At 42.5% G+C, this 27920-nt stretch overlaps 1 protein-coding gene across 2 annotated transcripts; it reads right to left on the bottom strand.

Annotated features, from left to right (window-relative positions):
* CERS5 (ceramide synthase 5) lies at window positions 1-27510 on the bottom strand. 2 transcript variants are annotated; one of them, XM_027594502.2, is made up of 11 exons: window positions 27108-27510; window positions 11545-11650; window positions 10835-10965; window positions 9925-9982; window positions 7115-7165; window positions 6320-6412; window positions 4434-4562; window positions 4185-4291; window positions 3247-3403; window positions 2154-2262; window positions 1-980 (listed from the first exon to the last, which is right to left on the bottom strand). In XM_027594502.2, exons 1-11 carry the CDS (start codon window positions 27482-27484, stop codon window positions 973-975), a joined length of 1326 nt encoding a protein of 441 aa, XP_027450303.1. In that variant the 5' UTR covers window positions 27485-27510; the 3' UTR covers window positions 1-972. The 2 variants fall into 2 exon arrangements, with proteins under 2 accessions (XP_027450303.1, XP_027450302.1); XM_027594501.2 differs by lacking the exon at window positions 2154-2262 and having other exon boundaries at window positions 27108-27508.
* Window positions 27511-27920: the final 410 nt, after the last annotated feature.

Genomic DNA, 27920 nt, shown 5'->3' with positions numbered 1-27920 from the left:
GGGGGTGGAAGCACTTTTAATCACAGAAGAGTAAACAATAGTATAAACCGTCAACGGTTCACCCAGTGGCTGTTGTCCTCCTCTGGCCTTCAGCGCACCCTCTGCCACGCCCCCCAACTCCCTGTGTACCATTTAGTAAAGAGCAGGGTATCAGCAGCTGTCCCTGTAATCACCACGTGGGAGGAAGGGAATCTTATCTAGGGGCCACAGGAATCTTGGGTCATCCCAACCATGGTTGTCTGTTTCTGTACAACTTCATGTGAAATATTCCAACTCCAAGGAGGAACAGTGCAGAAACCTGGAGCTGAACTTTACTGTTCTGTTCAGATGGCCTGAGCTTCGGGAGCCATGGACCACGAGGGAGGGGACAGTCCAGAGCCAGCATTATTCAAGATGCAGCCAAATCTGGGGTTGAGGTGGGTTCAGAAGGGGCACAAGGCCTAGGGGCCCCAGTCTAGAATTGTGCCCCAACTCAGGAAATGAAACTCATGCACATGCACAAACGCATATGCACGCGTGCATACACGCGCACGCGCACACACACACACGCACGGGTGCGTGCACACACACAGACACACACACGCATGCACTGGTGCGTGCACACACACACACACACAGAAGCAAATAACATTACTGAAAGAACCTGGAGGCTATTAAATACAAAATGGCAGATTTTTTTTTTAAAAAGTGAAAATATTTGCTTCTTTGATTCTCCTCAGTGCCCTGCAGACCCCCTAGTCACAAGCGTGTAGATGTGGGGAGGCCCAAGAGGAGGAGGCTGCCGGTGGCCCTATGAGTCCATGTGTGCCGTGGTCCCCACACCAACCACCTCACTCCTCAGCCCAGTAGCTGCTTCCTGGGTGACCGTTCACCCGATTGGCACCATTGCTGGAGCTGCTGCCACAGGCGCTCTTGGGGTTGGTGGTCCCATCTTCTTCCTCTGAGCTGCTTTCCACATCACTGCGGTCATCCTTAGACACCTGGGTGGGATGGGGCCAAAGGTGGGAAAGGTGAGGAAAGAACTTGTCTGCTATTGTAAGACAGACTTCAGCCCACAGAGCCCGGGTCTGGGCACTGCTCCCGCTGTGGCCTACTTTCTGGCGGCACCTGACTCAAATACTATCTGGGCCATGTCTATGGCTGGGATTATCCTTTGCCTCTTTCTCGGTGTCTCTCTCATCATCTCTGTTCCCTGTGGAACAAGAAGCTGTGCTGGTAAGGGTGTGTCTCTCAGGACTAGCCTGAGAGAGCTGAAGTCATTCACTGAGTCCGGGTGTAAGCCTGAGGGAAACTCCAGGCGCTCTCTCTCCTCTCCTACCTCAAACACTAGAAAAGACCAGTACAAACAACACAGGTGGCTGTCGTCATTGCTTCTATGTTCCGGTGGTGGCGGCCACTGGAGTTACTCATGTTGGTCATCCTGACTTTTGTTTATCCCCAGAGCTGATCCAGAACTAGGCCTTTTTCTGTCGTTCTCCTCTTCCTGGACTCGGTCCTATGACACCAGAGTATTTCCAGTTCTCTACCATGGACCATAAAAAGTAAAGAAGAGAAACCCAGTGAGATCTGCCAGACTTCTGACCTTCCAGAACTGAAGGATAATCGATGTGGGGTTTTTTAATTTTTGTTTTGTTAAGTAAGCTCTGCACCCAGTGTGGGGCTTGAATTCACAACTCTGAGACTAAGAGTTGCCTGCTCTACGGCCTTAGCCAGCCAGGTGCCCCTCAATGTGTTTTGTTAAAAAAAGAAAAAGTAAAGGAGAGAGGGGGGTGAGAAAGGAACAGAGCTACAAAGCCTGTTGCCAAGGCGTGGGGCACTTGCTTTGGTTAGCTCTAAGACTGCAGCTGCTGACCTCTGAACCCAAGCAAGTGATTACCTGACCTTTAGGAAGTTTCTACCAGAGGGCAGAGTCTATCTAGATTTGAGGTAAAGGGAGGCTCAAAAAGGGGAAAAAATAAAGAGTAGACTCAACTCTTGTCTCCAATTACGAACAAGAATCTGGCAACTTGAGCTCTAGTCAACAATGGCCCCACAGGGTCAGGAGAGAGGCATGCTCGGAGACAACACGGGGAACAGGAAGGAAAGCAGGAAGGAAGAGAGACACATTCAGACGGACGTGCTTTACTGAGCGCTAGAAGCACAGATACACTTACATGCAAGAGATGAAACTGTCCAACTCCCACCAGGCACAGAAAAAAGGAAGGAGGTGAGAAAAGAGTGAAGGGTACAGAGTCTGGGTCTAATCCTTCCTGGATAGGTAACCTGGTCAGGAAAGAAAAGCAGGGGAGAAGAGAGATGTCCAGTAGCCCAGAAGCTACAGCAGGATGCACAGGCACGCTGAGCAAGTTCTAAAACTAGCTGCAGCCATAAGGAACAGGGACACAACAGATCATATATGCCCGGGCTGCATTCCATCCCTCTGTCCTAGACTCAGTGTCTCCTCTGGCAGAGAGCCCCACCCCCCAGCGCTCTGTATTGCTGCAGGCTGAATCCCTAGCCCACGGGCCAATCCCCACCTGACTGCTTCAGAATTTGCACACTTCAGCTATGAGTTTGATCATTAAATGACCCCTTTCTTTGTATTTTTGGGATCTCAGCGTAAGGTGGGTATTTGAAACCCTAAATACCTATCTCATTTAGGACCCCCGCCTCATACAACAGCAGGGTGAGGCCAGTACGTAGCCCCACATCTTGAACATCGCAGTGTGATCATCTTGAGGTGCCTTGTGAACTACCATGCCATTCTTAGGCAATCAAACACGGCCGCTTTTATACAGTTCATAGTTTAGAGTTTTTCTGTGCTAAAAAACAAAAATACGAAATGCACTGAAGTATGTAGGTAAGGGGTAAGAAATGGGTGAGGGCATCTCGAAATGTAATACTGTTCATTATTTAACATAATCATTCCTAAGGGACAGGAGGAAGGCAGATCCTTCCTCCTGCATCTATGTCTTTCCTTCTTTCTTTTTTTTTTTTTTAGTAATCTCTACACCCAACGTGGGGCCCCAACTCACAACCCAGAGATCAAGAGTCACATGCTCTATTGACTAAGCCAGCAAGGCACCCCTCTAAGTCATGTCTTAACAGGCTCAACACTTAGAGAAAAGGTGAAAACTCTGAAGTCCTAAGCTTTCTGCTGGGTGTGCTTGAGTAGCTGCGGCTCACTAAGCTAGATAGAGAAGGTCTACTGAGTAATACCTATCTTGCTGCCCAGCCCCAAAGAAAGAAGCCATCTTTCCTCCTCACCTTTCCTCGGATCAAAGCTTTGAAAGCAATTCGCACAATTAGGTAGGACCAGATGACATGGAGAACCTGCAGAATCAGGAGAAGACCGTTGAAGAGCCACCAGGAGGGATAAGGCCCGATCATCTCCCAACTCTCAAAGAAGGTCGTGTTCAGAATCCTAGAAAAGGAGGCCAGTGGTGAGATTCTAGAGTCAAAGCCAGGTAGATAGGAATAAAGCCCAGTTCCCTAGGAAGCAGAACCCAGTATGTTTTCTCTCTATACATTCTAACAGTTGAAATGCCAGGTATATTCATCCACAGTGAGAAAAGATAAAGAAAGGGGGCCTATGAAGTTTTCTATCTTAAAAGGCAGGGAAAGATATGTAAATCTCAGGAACTGATGGATTAAGTCCTATCATTAATCGTTTAAAATATGAAAAGTTTCACAAAACCGGGGCAGCAATTTTAATCATGATCCTAGTCATTACTCAGATTGTTAGGCACAAACAGGGGAGTTGGTAGTTGACTCCCTCAGACTAAGGACAATCTCCGACCTACAGTCATTGGCTTTGTACAGAAAGCAGTGAGTGTACGAGTGAGAGTGGTGTGTGTGTTGGTCATGGTGGGGGAGGGCATAAGAGCAGGAAAATATGAAGAGCCTGAGAATTTTGCAGTCAGCGCAAAAGAAGGCAAAGGAATTACTTAGGCATCAAAGGAGGGCTTGTTCCTCAGAGGGGAGTCTGGAAAGCCACAGGCAAGTGAGTTGGATGTTCTCAGTCTGGATCACATCTTCCTAGAAATACTGTGTGAGGCAAGTAAGGTCCCGTGAGAGTCCATAACGGGTCAGGTTAGGCCCAGGATAAGGCAGGGCAATAGGGTTTTTTGGTGGCCTGTTCCCTGAATTGGCAAAAGGTATCATTAGCTACATACTGACCACTGCTCCATGGCCCTGACACTTACCAGAATGGGTAGATTCCTAGACGAGTGACCACAAAAACTGCACTGAAGATCACAAAAAGGGTGTCACAGAGACGCTGGTATTTGGCATAATTGGCCAGTTTGGCTGCCTAGAGAAAGGAAGAGAGAACTGAATTGGGGGGTGGGGGAAGAAAAAGAATTGAGTTGGGGAGAAAGCCAATTCTCAGATAGGAAGAAAAGTAGAGAAAGAGGAATAATGAGGGAAGAGAGGATGGCAGCAGGGGGTCTCACCTCCAGCAAGAAGTCTGAGGCATCATGTAAACACATGACCAGAGTTCCCACCCGAACCATGTTGTTGATGTAGGAGAAGGTGATGAGCCCAATGGTGGCCAAGTGATGCACAAACATGATCAGGAAGTCCTAGGATGGAACAGAAATAGAAGAGGCAGGTAAAGGCAAGGCCGTAGAGGTTCTATTTTGTTTAAACTCTCCCTTATGGAGCACCCTAGCATTTGACCCAAAACTCTACACCAGTAACTGACCCATAATCTATGTTAATATAGCTCAAAGCACAGAAAATAACAATTTTGTTTGGACGCTGCAGAATATGTAGACCATGTATGCTGACCTGACACTTGGAAATAATTTCCCAGGTGGTAATCACACCAAAAGCAGTATCTTTAAGATTCTAAGACTGTTTTGATAAAGGAAATTTCAACCAAAGGGACCTAAGAGGAGAGGTCTGTGGAGGGGTGAAGCTAAACTCTTCTAAAAAGTTTCAGAGAAATGCTAAATAATCTATCTTAACTGTAAGCACCTTCTGCTTTCAGATTTAAAGCTCTATTTTCCTCTTGGGTTCAAATGCCAAGGTTAAACTCAGAGAAATCTTTAAATACCTGTTATCAGACATGTCTTATAAATACTTCTCAGCCCACTGATGGACAGAGGATGGGAGAAGGCAGGTGAATTTGGGTCAGAGAAACAAGGATGAGAAGTCTGTGCTCTCCACATAGATACAACGGTAGGTTGTAGTTCTTGAGCTGGGGATGGGTTCACAAGTATACGTTCTAGTATGTTTTAAAACCCACATATAGAGGCGCCTGGGTGGCTCAGTCGTTCAGCGTCTGCCTTCGGCTCAGGTCATGATCCCAGGGTCCTGGGATCGAGCCCCACATCGGGCTCCCTGCTTGGCGGGAAGCCTGCTTCTCCCTTTCCCACTCCCCCTGCTTGTGTTCCCTCTCTCGCTCTGTCTCTCTCTGTCAAATAAATAAATAAAATCTTAAAAAAAACACAAAAACCCACATATATATTACAAACCTTTTTATATGTGTTGTGTTTAAAAATAAATTTTTAATAAGGGGACCTGTGTCTCCTGACCATCGGAGAGTGAAAGGCATCTGAACTGAGGATTGAGCTTCTAGATTATACAACAACTAATAACCCAGATTAGTGTCAATCGATTCCCATAAATGCCAACCCTGATTTTCCTCACCAAAGATAATCATGAGTTAGTGACAGATTAAAGTTAGAGCTGCGGGAACCACATTGTTACAGGTGCATACAAACAAAAAGTGAAGATTCTGCCCTTTCTGTCTGCTTATAAAAAACTTAAGTCATTTCCAATTTTGTCACTATGTAGGCAAGTCAACTCTCACTTCTCTGAATCTTTGTTTCCTAAACAATATCAAGAAAACAGTAAAATAAGTCATCTAAAACCCTTTACAGTTGACATTCTTTGAGTAGGTGGAGTTACCAAGAATGGAGAACAGAGTGAGAGCAAGGATCTCCCAATGCAAAACAAAAGCCAGATCTTGCTTTTTTGAAAGCAGGCCTTTTCCTAGATGAGGCCTTGCTATCCCTAAGTTCTGACTAATTTCCAGAGCTTTATATATGTATATATTTAAGAGCCTTAGAGAAAACTAAGGAAAAGGGTATGCTTTTTAGCTGGTTAACCATTCTTATCCTGGGCTGCCCTGAATGCCTCAAATATACTTACTTCATCATTAGTCAAGTCTCATTTCTGAGAACATTACCAAGAGCTAACAGTCTCATCCAACCTACTTTCTCCTTCTTCGGTGGTCCCAGGCAGGGCAGAGAACCCACAATAGCAGTAATGGTGGCTGCTAGAAAGGAGGAGGGTGCAATCAATCAGAGTTGAGGGGAGCCAGTGTCCTTACCTTTCGCTTAATGTCTGTAAACTGAGAAAACATAAGAGACCAATAGAAGGCCAATTCCATGATATAATAGTAATAAAGCCCACTTGTGAGAGGCTGGAAGAGAGGAAAGTAGTTAGAATACCAGCTAGTCAAAAATTCATTCCATCTATGCAACTTTCTCTGTCTCAGAGGACCAATACCCCAAATTATTAGACACCCTTTCTCCCCGTCATCTTCCGAGATCTGTAATAGCTAACAGACTGTGGACTGGTGTGGAGAATTAGGCCTCTTCCCTCTGCCCCGCCACATACACATTCTCAGCTGGTACCTTTAGAGATCAGATAAGGTTATCACATACGATAGCACAATCAAATCAGTGTGTCTAGAATTCCGGACAAATCAGTGCTTTTCAGGGGATTTAAGACACTCACGTCTTCTCTTCTTCTACCCTGTTAGCAGCCCCCTGACATTTTTCTAGTATAGATTAGAACCAAGATGCTTCTAAGGGGACTCCAAGTTACCCTTGATTCAAAAAGGACACCTGAGCCAGAAAGCGTCTCATTAAGTACCAGGAAGCTGCTTTTCTTTCCAGCCCAATTAGGGTGAATATAATAGGGAATCTGGAACAAAAAAGATGGCTAGATTTCACTGTTACAGGGGCCCCAGAAATAGATACCCTGAATATATGACTCAAAGAGACTCAGCCTGACCCCTCAAGAATACCAAGAAAACATGCCATCTGCCCTGAGACTGCCCTGCCTACCGTACCTTCCACACATACCTAAGGCCCCTGTCTTGAAAGGGCTCAGACCGTACCTGATATGGATAGCTATGCCAGCACTGTCGGATGTCCCAGAACCACGGTGACTAAAAGAAAACAGATAATGCAGGTCAGCCTTTAGGATTCAACCCGGGCTCACCTATAAATCCCTTTCTCTATGCTAGGAGCACAAGAGAGATGGGGAAGAAAAGGGAATCCTTCTTGACAGAATGTATGGGTCCTTAAAGGGTCAATAAATGCCTAGGTTTTTCTTCTAGAGCAAGAAAGTGTTACTACAAATAGAAAAACCATACTTTGAGGTAAATAAGAGCAGGGAGAGCTCTAGGATAGTTTTTGGAAACATCAACCATCTAGGATATAGGAAATAGGGACGTGGGAAGACAGTGATTCCATTCGACAACAGAGATCTCCATGCCAAAGATTCAAAAGTCAAAAATAATTATCTCTAATGGAGTTTCAATTAAGTCCTTTAAGGAATTTGTTTATTTCATCTAAGTTGTTGAATCTACTACTATTAAATTGTTCATAATATTGTCATTATCCTTTCAACAGCAACAGGATCTATAGTAAGAGCCCCTTTTTCTCCCTGACATCGATCATTTGTTTTCTCTTTTTTTTCCCTAGGGGTTTAACAGGTTTTTTATTTTTTATTTTTTATTGTTATGTTAATCACCATACATTACCTCATTAGTTTTTGATGTAGTGTTCCATGATTCATTGTTTGTGCATAACACCCAGTGCTCCACGCAGAACGTGCCCTCTTTAATACCCATCACCAGACTAACCCATCCCCCCACCCCCCTCCCCTCAAGAACCCTCAGTTTGTTTTTCAGAGTCCATAGTCTCTCATGGTTCATCTCCCCCTCCAATTTACTCCCCTTCATTCTTCCCCTCCTGCTATCTTCTTCTTCTTTTTTTTTTCCTAACATATATTGCATTATTTGTTTCAGAGGTACAGATCTGTGATTCAACAGTCTTGCACAATCCACAGCGCTCACCATAGCACATACCCTCCCCAATGTCTATCACCCAGCCACCCCATCCCTCCCACCCTCCCACCACTCCAGCAACCCTCAGTTTATTTCCTGAGATTAAGAATTCCTCATATCAGCGAGGTCATATGATACATGTCTTTCTCTGATTGACTTATTTCACTCAGCATAACACCCTCCAGTTCCATCCATGTCGTTGCAAATGGCAAGATCTCATTCCTTTTGATGGCTGCATAATATTCCATTGTGTATATATACCACATCTTCTTTATCTATTCAACTGTCGATGGACATCTTGGCTCTTTCCACAGTTTGGCTATTGTGGACATTGCTGCTATAAACATTGGGGTGCACGTACCCCTTCGGATCCCTACATTTGTATCTTTGTGGTAAATACCCAGTAGTGCAATTGCTGGATCGTAGGGTAGCTCTATTTTCAACTGTCTGAGGAACCTCCATACTGTTTTCCAGAGTGGTTGCACCAGCTTGCATTCCCACCAACAGTGTAGGAGGGTTCTAGGGGTTTAACAGTTTTAATTAAACCTTACAAAGAACCAGCTTTTGGCTTTATCAATTTTCTCCATTGTTTGTCTAATGCCTATTTCATTCTTTTTTTAATTAATTTATTTTTTTAAAATTTAAATTCAATTAACTAACATATAATGTATTATTTGTTACAGGGGTACAAGTCTACGATATTTCATTAACTTTTTACTTTTTTTTGGTTATTTCTTTCCTTCAACTTATTTTGGGGTTACTTTGCTCTTCTTGCTCCAGATCTTAAAAACCTATTATCATTGATTTTAAAGCTTTCTTCTTTTCTAATATAAACATTTAAAGCTATAACTTCCCCTTTAAGCATGCTTTAGCTGCATCCCACAAGTTTTGGTATGTTGGGTTTTCAGCATCATTCAATTAAATATTTTCTCATTACCCCTGTGATTTCTTGTTTGATCCATGGGTCATTTAGAAGAGTTTAACTTGCAAATATTTTCTAGATATCTTATTATTATTGATTTTTAACTTAATTCCATTATGGTCAGAGAACATATCTTGTAAGAGTTCAAAATTTTAAAATTTACTGAGACTTATTTTATGGCCTAGCATATGGTCTGTCAATTCATTTTCCATGTATACTTGAAGATTATATGTATTCTTCAGTTGCTGGCATAGGGTTCTCTAAATGTCAATTAGGTCAAATTAGTTAACTGTGTTGTACAAATCTACATCCTTAGTAATTTTTTGTCTAGTGATTTTAGTCAATTACTGAAAGAAGAGTATTAAAATCACCAACCATGGTATTTGTCTATTCCATTCCTTCAGTTCTGCCTCTTTTTACTTCATGTATTTTGATGCTTCAATTATAACATTTAGAGGAAAATAGTGTGGTACAGTGAAACAAACAAACAAACAAAAAACCACCAAAAAAACCAACCACCATGGAATCAGGAATCAAAAAGCCTGAAATTCTTCGACTTTGATAATTAACTGAAAAGCAGGAATAATACCTGTTTTATCCACTTTTAAAGGGTTAAAGGGTTACAGAATTTTTGTCAAATGCTTTATAAACCATCACAGACTATGCTGATTTAATCATTACCATTATACTACGCTATTACAATTATTACTATTATCTCCCCCAAATGAGGGGAGAAACAGTAAAGTTATGAAGTTACTGAATTCAGATGCCAGACAGAAGACAATCTATTTAGCATATAAACCTGGGCTGTAGGCATTATAGAAAAAATAAAAGGGGAGGGGGAAAATAAAGAACTAATGGCATTTAACTTTCATCTCTAGAGATGCAGGCATGATTAGAATTCAACAGAGGACCAGAGAGAGTTTAGACTTACCGACCACAGAAATTTAATTCCGTAGCAGAATATACATAAATAGAAAGTGAATCTCCACCTGGGTGGGCAAAGAATAGAGGTTAGATGAATATTCACTCAAAAGAAAGTCTTTGAGGCTGAGGAAGTTAAGACAGCAGACTTGGAGGTAAGACAATTATGGGTGAGAAATACGGTAAGTTCCCAGAGGGGCACCTGGCTGGCTCAGTCGGTAGGGCATGTGACTCTGGATCTCAGAATTGTAAGTTTGAGCACCACATTGGGCATAGAGTTTACTTTAAAAAAAAAAAAAATAATAATAGTAATAAATAAAATCTTAAAAAAAAAATGGAGGAGAAGTTCCCAGAATAGGGACAAATACTGTTACCTAAAAAGCCAGAATGATAAGAGACAACTTCCAGCTCTTTTTAAAAGATTTCCACAAGTGTATACTGGCTTTAATCAACTTTTCTTCCATATACTCCCTAATGATAGTGCCTAATTTTTTCTTTTTGCACGACAATGATGAATTGTGTTCTGTGTCCAGAGGATAATTAGTAAAAACCCAGTGAAATGAAGTATAGCATGTCCAGAAAAGGGGTGTTTCCCACCAGAATGTCAATGTAGAGCAAGCCGGTACTATCTCTACCAAGGTGGACAGGGGTGTGCCTATCTACCTATATATGAGTGCAGTTATAGGAAGGTACTCCAGTCTGTTTGGGAAAAGGGAACAACATGAAACTACAACATGTAGCTTAGTGGCAAGCACATTCAAGACACTAAGGGTGACCAGTCTTCCAGTTCTCTTCTTTCCTGCCTATAATAATTTGAGTTAGTCCTCTACATCCATTGACTACTGTCCTAACAAAAGAAAACCTCAGTCTGGTCACACCCCACCTTCCTCCTCACTCCCCACCTCCCTACGCACACCTACATGCTTTCACAGAACTTAGTGAGCGTTGGAGGCTTGTCCTGATTCCTCCGATGACGAAACCAGCATTGGATCTTTCGGACATCCCAGTCCAGTTGCTTTGACAGGCCCTCCAGCCTCTTCTCATCAGGATACTGTAGATGTATGAACAGAGTCAGAATATCCCTTTTTCTTCTATCCTCTCATTAAATTCCTTTGACTAGCTGAGTGGCAAAGGAGGGGATAACAACAGCAGTTTAAGGGATGTTTATCTTTCTAGGTTTCATCCCAAAACTCATTTTTAGCAAGAAGTCCTATTTTACATTATCAAAGACCTTGACCTTTATACACCTCCTTGTTTGGTCATCTCCCTCCAGCCCAAGCTGAGTGAAAAAAACTATTAAAAACCCAACTGCAAAGGCTATTGTACCCTCCTTATTTTGATTATGTAACTAGATAATGAGAGAAGCTGGAGCAGGGATAAACAAAATCAAGATATGATGTGTGTTTAGGGAGGGCAGGGTTGTGGTGGCTAGTAGGTCTAAAATTCAAATGTATGTAAACTTGATTTAAGGGATCCTGACCCAAGGTATTTCCTTGAGGGGATAAAGCTCTCCTTATAGTTATGTGGACTACCCAACCTATCCCTACCCTTGGAGATACTTGCTCTCTATCCTCCCCTGCCCTGCGGAGCAACCCCTCACATGAATCTTCCTGTTTCTTTGCCCACTTACCTTGGTAATAGATACGAACACCTTTTCAAGGATGGCATTGGGCTGGGCCTGATACGGACCACTGTCCTGGATGCCAACATGGAGTGCACAGGGTTTGGCAATAAACCTGTAATGAGAAAAATCCAAAGCCAATTCTAAATATGGTTTGCTATGCACGAAGGAAAGATCCTGATTAGGGGACTGATGGGAGGCAAAAGGGAAACACTTGGCTGGGAACTAGGACTTTTTTATTTAGTCCTGGATTCTGCCATTGACTCCTTGAGAAGTGACCTGTTTAAGAAATATTAGAGGGCGCCTGGGTGGCTCAGTTGGTTGAGCGACTGCCTTCGGCTCAGGTCATGATCCTGGAGTCCGGGGATCGAGTCCCGCATCGGGCTCCCTGCTCGGCGGGGAGTCTGCTTCTCCCTCTGACCCTCCCCCCTCTCATGCTCTCTGTATCTCATTCTCTCTCTCAAATAAATAAAATCTTAAAAACATAAGCTCTCTTTCCATTTTTTCCTGGCTTCCCTAATCACATCTTGAGCTTTAGAGTCAGAAAGACCTAGGTCAAACCTATTTTATTTACCAGTCTAACACTTACTGCCCATAGGAACTTGGGCAATTTACTTAACCTCTATAAGTCTGTTTTTTCATCTATAAGATGAAGATAATATCACTATCCTTGCTACTCAATATAAGGACCACAAACCAAAAGCATTATTGGTTTTTTCTGCAAGCCTTGTGGAAATGCAGAATCTCAAACTCCATCCCAGACCTGCAAAATCAAAATCTGCATTAACAGGATCCGCTGGTGATCTTCATATGCCCATTAAAATGTTAGAAGCACTGGTCTACTTTATAAAAACTTTATAAGTATTCAGTGCGACAATGTATTATGAAGACCATAGCACAAACAAGATGCTTAATAAATGGCAGTTTTCCTTACATCAAAAGATGAAAAAGATCTTAATTGGAGGGCCCAGTAGAACTGAGACTGTGCTCTTCCTAAATACAAATATCCTAGGTCTTGGTCACCTTCCTGCCTAATCAAAAGATTATGTAGGGGCTCCTGGGTGGCTCAGTTTGTTGAGAGGCTGCCTTCAGCTCAGGTCATGATCGCAGGGTCCTGGGATTGAGCCCCACATCGGGCTCCCTGCTCCACGTGAGTCTGCTTCTCCCTCCTATTCTCCCTCTGTTCTGTCTCTCTCAAATAAATAAATAAATAAATAAATAAATAAATAAATAAATAAATAAATCTTATTAAAAAAAAAGATTATGTAAATACTTAGAACTTTCAGTAGCCTGAAAGAAAGGAAATTAGGAAGGGTGAGAAATAAATTACCTGTTAGTATTCAGTTTTATTCCCAAATCTACCACTAATAAGCCATATAAACTTAGTCAAGTCACTTAACTCTTGTGTCTTGGCTTCAACATCTAGAAGAAGTAATGAGATGATTCCTAAGATTTGTTTCTATATCTATGATTCCATGGTGTTATCATTGATTTTAATTAGTTTTTAACTTGTAGATCTTTGAAAATGAAGGAACTGTTCTTTGGTTCTTCAAGAAAGATCTCTCTTGGGGCAACTGGCTGGCTCAGTTGGTAGAGCATGCAACTCTTGGTCTCAAGGTTGTGAGTTCAGGCCCCATGTTGGGCATAGAATTTACTCTAAAAAGAAAAAAAATCTTGGAAAAAAAAAGAGGGGCATCTCAGTGGGTCAGTCAGTTAAACATCCGACTCTAGCTCTCAGAGTTGTGACTTCAAGCCCCGCACTGGGCCAAGCACTGGGCTCCACACTGGGCGTGGAGCCTATTGAAAGAGAGAGAGAGAGAAAGAGAAAGAAAGATCTCTCTTCTCCACAACTATAAATTTCTGTGAGCATTAACTCTAGGAAAAGCTCTATATAGTCACTTTCAGGATAAGTCAAAACCAGTTTTAGTTCTCTTAGCATCTTAAGGAGTCCCAAGATGAAATTGTGACTGGGCGGCATAAGATGGAGTGCTCTTGACCTATTTTCTTGATCTGCATTTGAATCCAGAATTTATCTCTAAGGGAGGGACTGAGAATAAGAAACTTTATTATCTTCCTCGGTGAAAACTTCTTTTACTCTTATCATCAAAGTTCCTGAGCCATGGAGAAATATTTATTCAGAGCACAAAGTTAGCCACATCTGTAATCTATGCTCTCCTTTCACACAGGTGGTGCAGAAGTTTCATTCAAAGGCCAACACTAGTAGATACTTTAATTTATATTTCCTGATATATTATTCTGTATACAAATATTTTAGCACCCCACCTCACGTTTAAACTCCTTATGAACACAGAATATACAGGGAATACTGTTTTTGTATTTACCAAGGTTCTGTGTTTGTGCTCAGTAGTTGCTCAGTAACTGACAAGTGACAGGTCTTGCAAATCCTACCCTTGCTCTGTTGGAACTCAGTTTGGACCCAGGATTGATCAGGATCCAGAGAAGTAATTAAGTCAGTCATTCTTTGCTTTTGAGTTTGTGCTATATAAGAGATGAAAGCACTGTCTTCTCTCATCTACATTAATTATATGAAGAGGTACATCCAATAACAAAAACAGCATTTCCAATTCCTACTCTTGCTCCTTGATCCTGGGCTCTTCCTCAATTCAGGAGCAGTCAGGTGAATAAAGGCCCCAAGTTAGATTTTACCAGCTCCGAGACTTTGTGAGTTACTCACCTACAGAATGGAGATAATATTTACCTCACAGGGTTACTTTAAAAATGAAATGACATGATCCATGCCTAACCCAGTACCTGATATTTAGTAAACATTCATTAAAAGGCAGCTGCTATTATTATTATTTTTAAAGGCAGTTATTATTATTTTTACCAGAAACAGTTCAGTCTTGGTTCTCCCTGATGGTATCTCTGGCATAAGGCAAGAAGAGCAAGAAATCTTATTTCATACAACAGGGACAGGTTTGTACCCTGCTCACCTGGGTGAAGCCAAGATAATTTTTCTTATTATCTGGACCTTGGAGTGGACTTAATATCCCAGAGCTGTAATTAGCTCATATCCTGACCTTATTAGTTCACAGAGTGCAATGAAAGACAAAGTCACTGGCATCTAGTCAGTTACAGTTATACAGATACAGACCCTAAGAAAATTTATCTATTTGACAAATATTTATGGAGCACCTATTTTGTGCTTCAGTGTGAAGCACAAAACCATAAATAAGGACTTACCATTGCAAAAGTCTTTTTTCTGATAAAAAATTATGTATATAGGGAACCTGGGTGGCTCAGTTGGTTAAGCGACTGCCTTCGGCTCGGGTCATGATCCTGGAGTCCCGGGATCGAGTCCCACGTCGGGCTCCCTGCTCAGCGGGGAGTCTGCTTCTCCCTCTGACCCTCTTCCCTCTCGTGCTCTCTATCTCTCATTCTCTCTCTCTCTCAGATAAATAAATAAAATCTTTAAAAAAAAAAAAATTATGTATATAGATTTATTTAGGTATTTAATGAATCATCTAATGAAGAAAGTGAAATTAGGTATTCATCCTTTCTGTTAGATAGGCACTTATCAAAGCATGCCATAGAGACTCCCAGGGTTTCAGAGACCCTTTCAGGAGGTCTGCAAGGTCCAAACACTCTCATAATAATTATATAACTTCAGAATCATTCTTCTGTCTCTCATTCTCTCATGAGCGTACAGTGGAATTTTCCATGGGTTACATGACATTGCAATAGACTGAATGCAGGAGCTGACATGAGAATACAGATGCCAAGTACTAAAGAGACTTATAGGGGTGCCTGGGTGGCTCAGTCGTTAAGCGTCTGCCTTCGGCTCAGTTCATGATCCCAGGGTCCTGGGATCGAACCCCACATCGGGCTCCCTGCTCAGTGGGAAGCCTGCTTCTCTCTCTCCCACTTTCTTTTTGTGTTCCCTCTCTTGCTGTGTGTCTCTCAGTCAAATAAATAAATAAAATCTTAAAAAAAAATAAAGAGACTTATAAAAATGTAAAATAATGCTATTATTCTCACATATTTTTTTGTTTTGGAAAATATTTTTCATGAAACATTAATTATATTACCAATACAATCAATTTATTGTCATTTATAAATGAACTAATAAAATTTATTTTTTTAAATTTCCATTTTAGGAGCGCCTGGGTGGCTCAGTTGGTTGAGCGACTGCCTTCAGCTCAGGTCATGATCCTGGACTCCCGGGATCGAGTCCCACATCGGGCTTCCTGCTCAGCAGGGAGTCTTCTGCTCCCTCTGACCCTCTTCCCTCTCGTGCTTTCTATCTCTCATTCTCTCTCTCTCTCTGAAATAAATAAATAAAATATTTAAAAAAAAATACATTTCCATTTTAATTTCTAAAGCAGCCCATGTTGGTAGATACTATCCATAAATCTCTCTGGGATCCTTAATAATTTTAAGAGTGTAAAATATTCCTGACATCATAGTTTGAAAACTGCTGTGCTGGATGACACTGAGAAATCAAATTTATCTTGTGTTTTTCTGTCATCTCCAGGATCAATTTGTTGCCCAAGTTTTTTAAAATAATTTGAAAGACCAGACTCCCCTTTGCCTGCAGGTCTGAATTAGTTGGCATTTAAGGCCTATAATGAATGGTAAGCTACTCCTATCCACCTGACACTCCAGGAACATGAGTCTAGTGACCCAACCTGATTGTAACGTATCTGTTCTGCTTTGTAGACACCATTTCATTCTGCCCTTTTCCTGCCGTCCAGATACATGGCAGCAGCTGACTGCGGCCTGGGTTAATTAAGATGAAATTACTACTTTACTTTTTCATACCAAAAACAGGAGCTATACTAACAATTCTATCTTCGTGATTCACTGAAACATCACTGATGGATATGAGCTATACACAAATATATTTCAAAGTATAGATCAAGCTTCTCACCTGGGTATAGCAAGTACTATATTTGGGCTGTATTTATCCTGAGATACTGCTCTTAGCTCTCAGGCTGATCCATGGGGCCTGTGGTAGCCAGGTAACCTTAGTCTGTAGACTTTGGCCTCAAATACCTCACTGTGCAATACAAAAATTATTTTCTATGTGTGCAGCAACATGATTAGGCTGGGAAGCAGTGGTTCAGATAAATTTCTGGAAAAATATGAAGTGTCAAAATTTATATATAAAAAAGTAAAATAACCATCAAAGGAATCAAAATAGGGAATGAAGGGAAAGATACAATAAAAAGAGAAAGGTCTTATACAGACTGATGAGGATGTTATATCATTATGTAGAGTAATGAGTGACAATATCTGAACCTGAATGCTCTCCACCACACACACACACACACACACACACACACACACACACACACACACACACACACACACATATACACACACAGAGAATATAGCTGTTTATTTTTTTTTTAAGATTTTATCTATTTGAGAAAGAGAGACAGCACGAGTTGGGGGGAGGGGCAAAGGGAGAGGGAGAAGCAGACTCCCTGATGAGCAGGGAGCCCAAAGACCCGGGGCTTGACCTCAGGACCCCGGGATCATGACCTGAGCCCAAGGCAGACACTTAACTGACTCAGCCACCCAGGCGCTCCCCTCCTTTTTAAGATTTTATCTATGTATTAGAGAGAGAGAGAATAAGATGTTTAAATAAAGATTCTTAAGGCCAGATAAAGTCTGTTTAGAGAATTTAATCCTTAGGTACACAAGCAGCATTCGAAAATCCTCCACCAAGACATATGTACCCCAAGAAATGCAGAGTCCCACAGAAAACAGATTCCGAAACTCCTTTCCCTTTGCAACTGAATTCTTAATCTAATCACATTAAAAATCTGAGTGGCTTCTGTAGGGTGCAAAGAGGAGAAAGTAAAAAAGGCAGCTGCAATAGCATGTATTAAAGCAGAGCTAAGAAACAAAGTATGCTTAGGGGCGCCTGGGTGGCTCACTTGGTTAAGCGTCTGCCTTTGGCTCAGGTCATGATCCCAGGGTCCTGGGATGGAGCCCTGCATTGGGTTCCCTGCTCAGTTCCCCGCGCCACCCCCCTCCCCCGTTCATGCGCACTCTCTCTTGCTCTCTCCGACAAATAAATAAAATCTTAAAAAAAAAAAAGAAAGTGTGCTTAAAGAAATATGCAACGAACAAGTTTGGGGCTGGCAATAGTGGCAGGAGAAAAAACTATACAGAGAGTTAGAGACCAGATCACAGGTGCCTTGTATGTTATGCTAAGCATGAACTTTATCCTATAGTTGATGGATAGTCATTGGAAGGCTTCAGGCCGGGGTGGAGAAGAGATAGATAGATTTATATATTAATAAAGGAGTGTCATCAGTTAAAGGCCACTGTAAATTACAAACTCCATGCTGTAAGTGATAAAGCACTGAACTAAGGCTATAGAAGTGGAAAGGAAAGGACAGACTCAAGAGATGTGGAAGAGGTAAAATTAACAGCACTTGGTGATTGATCAGATGCAGAAGGCAAAAGAGAGTCAAGCGTTCCTTCTGGCTTGGGAAACTAAGTTGATTATAGTGTCCAAACCAAGTAGAGCATAAGATAAGAAAGCAAATTTGGGAGTGATAGATGAATTGTGTTATGCTGAATTTGAAGTGCCCATGGGACACTGAATGGAACTATCTAGTAGGCAAATAAACTTGGAATGGGGTTTAAGACACACAGACACAGATCTGAGAAAGAAAAAAGAGACCAAGAGAATGAGAATATAGGTGGTAGGTAAAATCGTGGGGGTGATTTCAACAAGAAAGGAACACAGATTGAGAAGAAAACCAAGGTCAGGATCCTGGGAAATACTAGCACAAAAGGTACATTTAGAGGACAGGAAGGCCAGAGGTAGAGTCGTTATCAAATGAGGCAGAGATCAAGTAAGACAAGGACTTCAATATCCACTGGATTTGGCAACTTGGGACATCTGTGGTAATCTTCACCAAAGAAATTCCAGTAGAATAGAGACTCAAGAGAGAGTAGTGAGTTACAGTGGTGGAAATATAAGGAGGAAGAAGAAGGAAGTGGAAATAGCTCAGATTCTTAAGCATCTTGGTTAAGAGAAAGGAATCCCTTCAACTTTTGGCATCAGAATCACTCTATAAACTAAGATCCCTGTGCTTCAGATCCATTCTCTTCCTGGTCAGAGATTTCATTCTATTTCTTCTTCTTTTTTCCTATTATCTTCAGCCTCACTATTTCTTTCTTCTCGTCAGACTTAAACATGCTCAAGTTCTTCTCACCTTCACAGCTCTCCCTGCCCCTACTACCCTGGGCACTCTCCCACCTCACAACTGTGAAGTTCTTGGAAAAAGTTCTCTCCTCAAGCCTTCTCTTCTAACTCCCACTCATTCCTAGCCTTCATCCCTCTCTCATCTGGCTTCTGTCCCTACACTCCATTGGCACTGCTCTTGCCAAAGTTGTCAGTGATCTCCCTACTGTGAAATCAAATGGATGCTTTTCAGTCCTCCATCTTACCTGACCACTCGGCCTTATTCTACATTACGGACCATGCCCTCCCTCATGAAATGCTTTTTTCTTAGCTTCCTTACTGCCATATTCTTTCTAGTTCCCCCCCCCCCCCCACCTCTGGCAGTAGAACTAGACTGCTTGGTATACACTGCTAGTTGAGTCACTCGGACATGCTACTTAACTTTCTCTATGCTCCCTTTTTTTCACCTGTAAAACGAGGATGACTGTAATACCCGCCTACTTCATAAAGTTACTATGAGAACTCAAGGTTTAGCACTGAGAGCAGTGCCTGGGACAAAGTAAGTACTTATTAAATGCTAACTACTGATATTATCAAATACTATAAGGTTGTCCTATCTCTTACCTCCTGCTGGGTTTCTATTTTCCCCTCTGCTAAAACATGCTGTTTCCTCAGAGTTCTATGCACTTTCTTTTCTCACTCTACACTCACTCTGGTTGATCTCATTCAATTAGAGCAGAAGGTCTCAAAGTATAGTCTACAGACCGCAGAGGGTCCCTGAGATATTCTCTAGAGGCCCACAAAGTAAAAACTATTTTCAAAATAATTTTAAGACACTATTTGCCTTTGTTACTGTGTTGACATTTGCAATGACAGTGCAAAGCAAGGGAAGGTGAAACTTACAACACTTGAGAATCTATCAAGGCAGTGGCGGCAAACTGTAGTAGTCATCATTGCCTTCTTCCTTGCTATGTCCTCATTGTTTTTTTTCTTAAGCCAGTTCACTTAAGAATGTCCTTGATGAAGCAATACAAATGACTGATTTTAATAAATCTCAGCCTTTGAGTATATTTTTAAAAAGCACTGTGATAAAATGGGAAGTACACAGAAAGCACTTTTGCTGCACACCAAAGTATATACTTGTCTCATGGAAACACTTGTTCAACTGAGTTGTGCGCTGAAATATATCACTTTTCTCAAAGAATACCATTTTTACCTGAAAGAATGGCCAACAGACAAATCAAGGTTATTTGGATCTGTGTTTTAGGAAACATTTTCTTGAAAATGAATAAAATAAACCTGTCTCGTCAAAAACAACAACAAAAAGCTATTGCCAATGATAAAATTCAAGCTTTCAAGTGAAAATTATAATTTTAGAGAACTTATATCCACCTTTGAGCTTGACAACTTCCCAATGCTTCAAGCTTTCATGATAAGACTGGTTCTGATGAGATTAACTAATATGATTTTTTTAATACTATATAAAGAAATGTATTGACATTTGGGATATCTATATAACCCAGTGAACCAGTATTTTTCTTTCTCTTAATTGAAGTACTTTTATTTTATGTACAAAAAGTTAGCATGAAAGTAGGTATCTTGGAAATCTGCAGTTAAGGTAGATAACTCATTCAAGCAGTTCACTTAATCCAACTTAATGAAGCCTATATATAGGCTGAAGGAAAAAGAAATTTCCCCAAGAATAATTAAACACAACCACAACAATCTGATTGGGTTTGAGACCCTCTGTGCCTATTGAGACATCTTACAACTGCTGATACTATCCGAAAGCCAAAGAATACAAGCAATACCCCCCTTTTCTTTTTTAAAAGACTTTATTTGAGAGAGAGAGAGAGAAGCAGACTCCCTGCTGAGCAGGGGGCCCAATGTGGGGCTCGATCCTAGGACCGTGAGATCATGACCTGAGCCGAAGGCAGATGCTTAACCCACTGAGCCACCCAGGTGCCCCAGGAATACCCTTTTTAAGAAATTCCATAATTTTGATAAGAGATAAAATACTGTGATTATTCTTAATGTCCTATCAGGGCTGTGCAGCACCCATGTACATATAACTACTTGACAAACTTGTTTGTTTACAGAACATTAACTACTCAACTAAGAAGACATGCAGAAAAGCAAAACTACAGAGCAATGCTTGGCTAGACTGGATCATTCAGTGATTACTCAAAATAGCCTATAACATCATTTATATCATTCAGGAAATTACTTACATTTTAAAAACCCCATTTTTACCACAATTTTTAGAAAAACCTGTTGTTTAAAGCATGGTCTGATATACTTAGGACTGACCACCTTCTGGTCCTAAAAAAATGAATCAAATGTGAATTTACATTAAAATTCTTTTCAGTTATAAATATTTGTTTGAATTACTTATTAGCACTGCTCAGTAGAAATATAGTACAGGCCACATATATAATTTTAAATTTTCTAACAGCCACATTCAGGAAAAGGAAAAAAGAAACAGGTAAAATTAATTGATAATATACTTTGTTTAGGGCGCCTGGGTGGCTCAGTTGGTTAAGCAACTGCCTTCGGCGCAGGTCATGATCCTGGAGTCCCGGGATCGAGTCCCACATCGGGCTCCCTGCTTGGCAGGGAGTCTGCTTCTCCCTCTGACCCTCTTCCCTCTCGTGCTCTCTATCTCTCATTCTCTCTCTCTCAAATAAATAAATAAAATCTTTAAAAAAATATACTTTGTTTAACCTGATATATCGAAAATACTATCATGTCAATATGTAATCAATGTTAAAATTTGAGATATATTACATTCTTTTTTTTTTCCTTCACTGTCTTCAAAATCTGGTGCGTATTTTACACTCTGAACACATCTAACACATCACATCTGGACTAGTCACGTTTTAAATCCCCCAAAGCTAGTGGCTACTGTACTTAATAGCACAGTTTTAAGATAATTCAGAAAGAATTCTTCACATCTAGGAAAACTTTTTGTTTCTAGGAAAATTGATTTCAATTTTTTTTTTTTTAGTTAGAAGTGACTATGATTTAACTCCTTTTGCAGTAACATTTCAATTAACTTCCCCCAAGATTAAGAAGGAGTGAGTTTAAGCACAAACTGTCCAAAACTCAGTGAAGGGCAGCTTTTATCTGCCTAAAAATACCTCTGGAGAGGAAGCCAAAATGAGGTATATCTCCCTTCCACTCTCTAAGAAGGGTGCAGATTTCACTTGCTTGCCTCCTCTTCATTAATTTCTTCTTAACCCATTTAGGAGACCTTAGTTTTCTGAATCAGGCAGTGGCTAAAGTAAAAATATCTGACGTTTCTTTTCTGTGATGAATATATTGTCTTCAGGTATAAGTCAGGAACCCGACCTCAGGCATGACAGTATTCAGAGTTGTCTGCAAAGCATTAACACCCACTCCACACAAAGGGTTGGGGAAAGAAGTTTCCCCAGAGAGAGGACGGACACATAAGGCTTCTGACCGATTGGAGCTTATTAAGAGGTGGATTCTTAGATAAGGGCAGGGCCATGTGACTGTCTTTTCCAATCTTGCTCTGCTGGATCTGCAAACCTGAATTGATTCTATGATTTACAATCCAATAACGCCCAACAGAATGCTTTTAGGGATGCAACGGAATGGGCAGTCTCTCTTACAGCCTAGCCAGCAGCTACGTCCATTTTCCCCAAAGCCTCTCTACCCTGTCTAGAGGACCCACTAATATTGGGTCACAATGCTGTGACTTGACATGGATCTGGGAGGAGGGCAGCAGGCCTGTCAGGGAGAGGGAAAAAAGTTCTACCTTCACTTAGCAGAAGTGGGGGAAAACAAGAAAAAAAAAAAGGCAGTATGTAACAGAGATAGCAAGGCTTACAAGAGGAAGATGAAATGAGTGGTTAAGAAACGTGCACACGCAAAAAATGAGTCACTACTCTTGTTGTCAGTTACATGACAGGCCAGCAAGTGAGTCTGTTCAGTCTCCTGTGACAGAGGATGGTATTGAGAAGGCTCTTTACACACTCCAGTGAGGTTGCTTTGGAAGTAACAAGAGAGAAGAGGGGATTGGAATAATGAATGAACAGCAAGGACAGCTCTAATCTATCTCCTGCATAATTCACAAATAATTTTCTTCTGGCAACACAAAGCTCCTATTGCAATACCATATTCAAAATAAATGAGCTTATATAGCTCTGATGGTATCAATATTAAGTCTCAAGCTCCTACTTGATCCCAAGAAGCAAGTGCTCAAGTGACTAGATATTAAATTTCAAATAATTTTATCATGAACTTAATATGAAAAAGTTTTAAAAAACACGTGGAATTTTCTCATCCCTGTTTTATTAGGGTACAGGGTAGCATGAATATGTGTATGGGGGAGGGGAGAAAGAGAAAAAAAGCTGTAGAAAGGTGCACAACATGCAAATATAGCATGATGAAATTTAACCAGAAACAAAGGAATTTTAGTTTTGCCTCTCTCAGTCAAGCCAAACATCTATTTCAGGTTGAAGATCTAGATTCCGATCACTCCTCTGGGCATCTGTGTAGATGAGGATGGACCCTTCTCAAACATTCAATAAATATTTACTGACCACATGCTATTCCTGAGGCATTTTGCAAGGTGCAGGCCACCACAATACACCACTCAGCAGAGGCCCACAAAGGAAAGCCTCCATTCTTTGGTAGGTAATAATCTCCTACCTGCAGTTCTTCAGCAAAATAGTTAGCTAGATACAAACACTTATTATGGTCAGGCGGCTTTTTTCTTTCTTTTTTTTTTAAGATTTTAATTATTTATTTCACAGAGAGAGACCTCAAGAGAGGGAACACAAGCAGGGGGAGTGGGAGAAGGAGAAGCAAGCTTCCCGCCGAGCAGAGAGCCTGATATGGGGCTCGATCCCAGGACTCTGGGATCACGACCCGAGCCGAAGACAGACGCTTAACGACTGAGCCACCCAGGTGTCCAGTCAGGCAGCTTTTCCTAAGTCATCCCTATCAGAGGTAGTTCTCCAGGGAATGTGGGAACTTAAAAAAAAATAAATAAATGCTCAGTGTGGTTGATGAAGAGGATGAGAAAGTAAGACCAAACTGTAAATGCTATGTTTATTCTTTGGGATATATTTTTTTTTAAGTTTATTTTTTAGGGGCGCCTGGATGGCTCAGTCGTTAAGCGTCTGCCTTCAGCTCAGGTCATGATCCCAGGGTCCTGGGATCGAGCCCCACATTTGGCTCTCTGCTCCGCGGGAAGCTTGCTTCTCCCTCTCCCACTCCCCCTGCTTGTGTGCCTGCTCTCACTATCTATCAAATAAATAAATAAAACCTTAAAAAAAAAAAACAAAACAAAACCCTAAGCATTTTTTTAAAAAAAGTTTATTTTTTAGTAATCTCAACACCCTCAATTTGGGGCTTGAACTCACCACCCGAGATTAAGTCTCCTGCTCTTCTGACTGAGCCAACCAGGCGCAGCTATTCTTTGGGAGATTCTTTTTTATTTATTTTTTTAAGATTTTTATTTATTTATCAGAGAGAGAGAGAAAGAGCACAGCAGAAGGACAAGAAGGCTCCCCACTGAACAAGGAGCCCGACGTGGGACTCGATCCCAGGGTCCTGGGATCATGATCTGAGCCAAAACCACTTAACCAACTGAGCCACCCAGGTGTCCCTCTTTGGGAGATTCTTAAAAGAGCACAAATAGCCATAATTTATCAAGGGGCATAGTGTCAGACTCATTAAAATATGCAGAACAATTTGAAACAAAAATTTGAGAAAAAAACAGAGTCTTCAAGTCAAATACATTATATTAAATAACCAAGAATAAGATGAGCATGGGTTTGTTCTCCAAATCCTAGAATACTAGGAAGAGGGGGTTAAATCTTAATCCTTGAAAAAGGGTTTAAGGAACAGGAAAAGATGGCCACATCATACAGTGGGGAGAGCACGAGGCTTGGGAAAACGATCTGGATCTTCGTTCTAGTTCCTCCCCCAGTGAGTATGAAACCTCTGAAAAGCTGTAGGATGTTTCTAAGCCTTAGTTTACTGTCTATAAAAAAAGGCTGGAGTTATAGCTCTTACAGTCTATGATTACTACATGAATCACTTCTAGAAACCAAGCAGATAGGATCTGAGAAATGAGAAAACCGTAGGAAAGACAATTAACTGCACCAATATTTTTTTTTTTTAAGATTTTATTTATTTGACAGAGAGACACAGCGAGAGAGGGAACACAAGCAGGGGGAGTGGGAGAGGGAGAAGCAGGCTTCCCACAGAGCAAGGAGCCCCATGCAGGGCTCGATCCCAGGACCCTGGGATCATGACCTGAGCCAAAGGCAGTTGCTTAACCAACTGAGCCACCCAGGCGCCCCTGTACCAATATTTCTAATATGTCTTTTCCTATACTCCAAGAGTGGCTTCAACTACCTTTATGGAAGGCCAGTGTAGCAAGAGAGGAAACGACAATCCTGTAGTCAATTCTACTTCTAAGTTAGTAGGTTTTATAAAAAGAAACAAAATAGCAGGACTGCTTCTAGGGTTAAACTTTCCTAAGATCAAACATGAGATGAAAAAAGATGCCTGACCTTATTAGCCAAGGAATATCATACTAGAATGCTTTCAGCTCAGTATCCCCATCCACCCTTATGGACACCCTTATGGACACTGGAGCACCATAGAAACATTCAGATAGAATTCCCACAGGTAAAGGATCCTTTCCAGTGGCTCTGCCAGGGGATATATAAGTCTTCACAGTCACCTGAGGAAACTCTTTGGAACTCTGAAGATATATCCAAGTTTATATGAAATGGGTATTTATAAGCAACAAGCTATTTCCTCTTACCACTGACATGAAGAAATTTCCACACTGGCATTTTTTATATGAAAAGCAGAGAATTCTTTCCTAGGACAATTAAATTTTTTCTGTCCTGAATTGTGTATTTTCCTTTTTAGTCATTACATTGTCCTTCTCTTTTTTCAGCCCTCAAATACAGCTGCCAAGGAGGAGAGTACCTGGATCTAGGTTATTAAGAGGGAAACGTGGTTTGTGCGCCTACCCCAGGAAGACTTAATACAATGACTATACTTTAAAAACTGCAACACTAAGTTCCCAAGGACTCAAAAAAGGCATTTAGATCTTTCAGTTTCATTTGCTTCAGTTAAAAACAACTTTATTTTTGTACGTGAATGTCTGACAGAGCACTCTGGTAACAACACACAAACACTATGAATAAATGGATGAATGACAAGCTAGCTACATATAAAATATTTTATTAAAGATTAGTCAGAAATAGTACGCAGTTTTGAAAAGTAATCCAAAACACATAATACTACTTTTTCAGAGAGTAACAGATTATTTGCAATATATCCCCATCCTAGAAAGGGCATTTCTGCTCTACATGAGGGCGAAATGAACAATAGATGTCAAAGTGCCATCCTCATTACCTTGAGACCTATGCGGAAAGAAGTCTCCTTTCCTGGAGTCTGAGTAGATTTGATAAAATCACCCACAGCTCTAAGTCCACATTATAAAAGCAACACATTAAGTCCTCTGTGAACACTGTATCTTAGCAGATACTAACCACTCACTCAAAGAAAAGTGAGATCACTTTTACCAAGAACACACGGTCGGGAAAAGAATGTTGTCCTCTTTTAAGCCCTACGGCTCTCATCCTTTCAAAATGACCACTCCTCCTTCCATCTCAGGCCTCCAAGGCCTGTTCTGCAACTAATCTGACACCTTCCCATACTTTGGAAGCCTCAGGCTCCACCACGCCTTATCCCTACCAGATTTCTACTCTCTTGCGGGCTTTGGCAGCGGCTTTTTCTCGGGGGGGGGGGGGGGGATATATTCACACACACACACACACACACACACACACACACACACGTCCATGAACTGACAAACCAAGGCTTGGGGCCTAACCCTGTTCCCCTCAACTCTCAGAAGTGTCCTCACAAGTCGTAGATTCCCAAGAACCCGCTCCTTTCTCTAGGAACGGCTGGCTCTTGCGTTAACCCTTCAGCTTCCACAGCCCCGACTAGTGCTGGTTCCTGTGGCGCTTTCCTGTTTCTCGCTTCGGCTGTTCGGGCTCTCGGCCGCAGCTCACACACAACCTGTTTTCCGTCAGAATCCTTGGGGGCTGGGAAAAGACCTAAAAGACCCCCCAGACGACCTCCGGGATCTAAGATGGAAAGGGCCCAGCGTACGCGCCCCCCACCCGGCCCCGACTCTGGCTCTTTCACCGTCCACGCCCCAAGCTCTGTCTTTACCTAGGCTCCGCGACCACCTCGGCCACCCTCCGAGCATCCCGCGCGGCGGCCCAGGCTCTCCCAGCCCCCTGCTTCCGGGCTTTCCCGGCACTTCTGCTTCCGGTGCTCGGCGTCCCCCACCGGCCCGCGCCCCGGCCCTCCGCGCCCCTCGCTCGCGGACTCTCACCGCTCGAAGAGCAGCCGCACGGAGAATATGCCCGCCGCCACCGGGAACACCGAGAGGATGTGCCGCGCCCGCGGGTAGCCGTAGCCGTCGCCCGGCCCCTCAAGGTCGGCCCAGCTCACATTCTGAGGCAGCCAGAAGCGTTCGCTCCACAGCCAGCCCCACAGCAGGCCCAGGGCTCCCGCCGCCGCTGTCGCCATCTTACGCCCGCCCCGCGGCCACCGCCGCCACAGCTTCAGCGGCCGCCACAGCCAACGGAACCCGCGAGGAGGCGGCCCCGGGGCGGGGCCGGACCGGCAGCCACCCTCTTCCGGCCCCTTTCCGTCCCCGGCAGGTCTCAGCCCGCCTCCTCCGTGGGGCCGGGCCTCTTCACCGCCCATCTCGGCTCCACACCCACCCACCTTCCTGACTGCGGCCCCGGGGGCCGCCTCTCCTTAGGACCCCGCCCCCGTCATGGCCGCGCCCCATTTCCCCGCCCCGCCTCCATCCAGTCCCGCGGGCCTTCAGCTCTGGCCCCGCCCATTTTTTGCCAAGGGTTTCGGCCACGCTTCTCCTCCTCCTTCACTGTCAGCCAGCCACGGCCACACCCCTATTTCAGGCCTAGCTCCCTTAAGGAGACGCTCCTCCTTCTCAGCCCAGCCGTCCCAAAGGCTGTTCCCGCTCCCAGGCAGGCCATACCTACGTCTCTGCTCCTAGCCCCTGTCACTGGGGCCTACCTCATCTCAGATGGTTCCGCCTAAACTCTCCCCACCTCTAGCATTTTTTGCTCCCAACTTTTTCCTGCCTTCGTGTCCTTCCATGATCTCAATTCCCTTT

This window comes from Zalophus californianus, chromosome 9 (assembly GCF_009762305.2).
Source record: "Zalophus californianus isolate mZalCal1 chromosome 9, mZalCal1.pri.v2, whole genome shotgun sequence".
Taxonomy (NCBI): domain Eukaryota; kingdom Metazoa; phylum Chordata; class Mammalia; order Carnivora; family Otariidae; genus Zalophus; species Zalophus californianus.
Note: the sequence above shows the minus strand (reverse complement) of the source record. Positions and strands in the feature narration are given on the sequence as shown.

What these genes read in the sequence shown, in the direction of transcription:
- CERS5 (XM_027594501.2), bottom strand. Translation starts at nt 27,484, where the DNA reads ATGGGCGGTGAAGAGGCCCGGCCCCACGGAGGAGGCGGGCTGAGACCT. An exon ending in CCTCAGACTTCTTGCTGGAG is followed by an intron (nt 4,292 to 4,433) that starts GTGAGACCCCCT and finishes TCCTTTCTCTAG; the next exon opens with GCAGCCAAACTGGCCAATTA. An exon ending in CTAGGAATCTACCCATTCTG is followed by an intron (nt 3,404 to 4,184) that starts GTAAGTGTCAGG and finishes CTCCTTTTCTAG; the next exon opens with GATTCTGAACACGACCTTCT.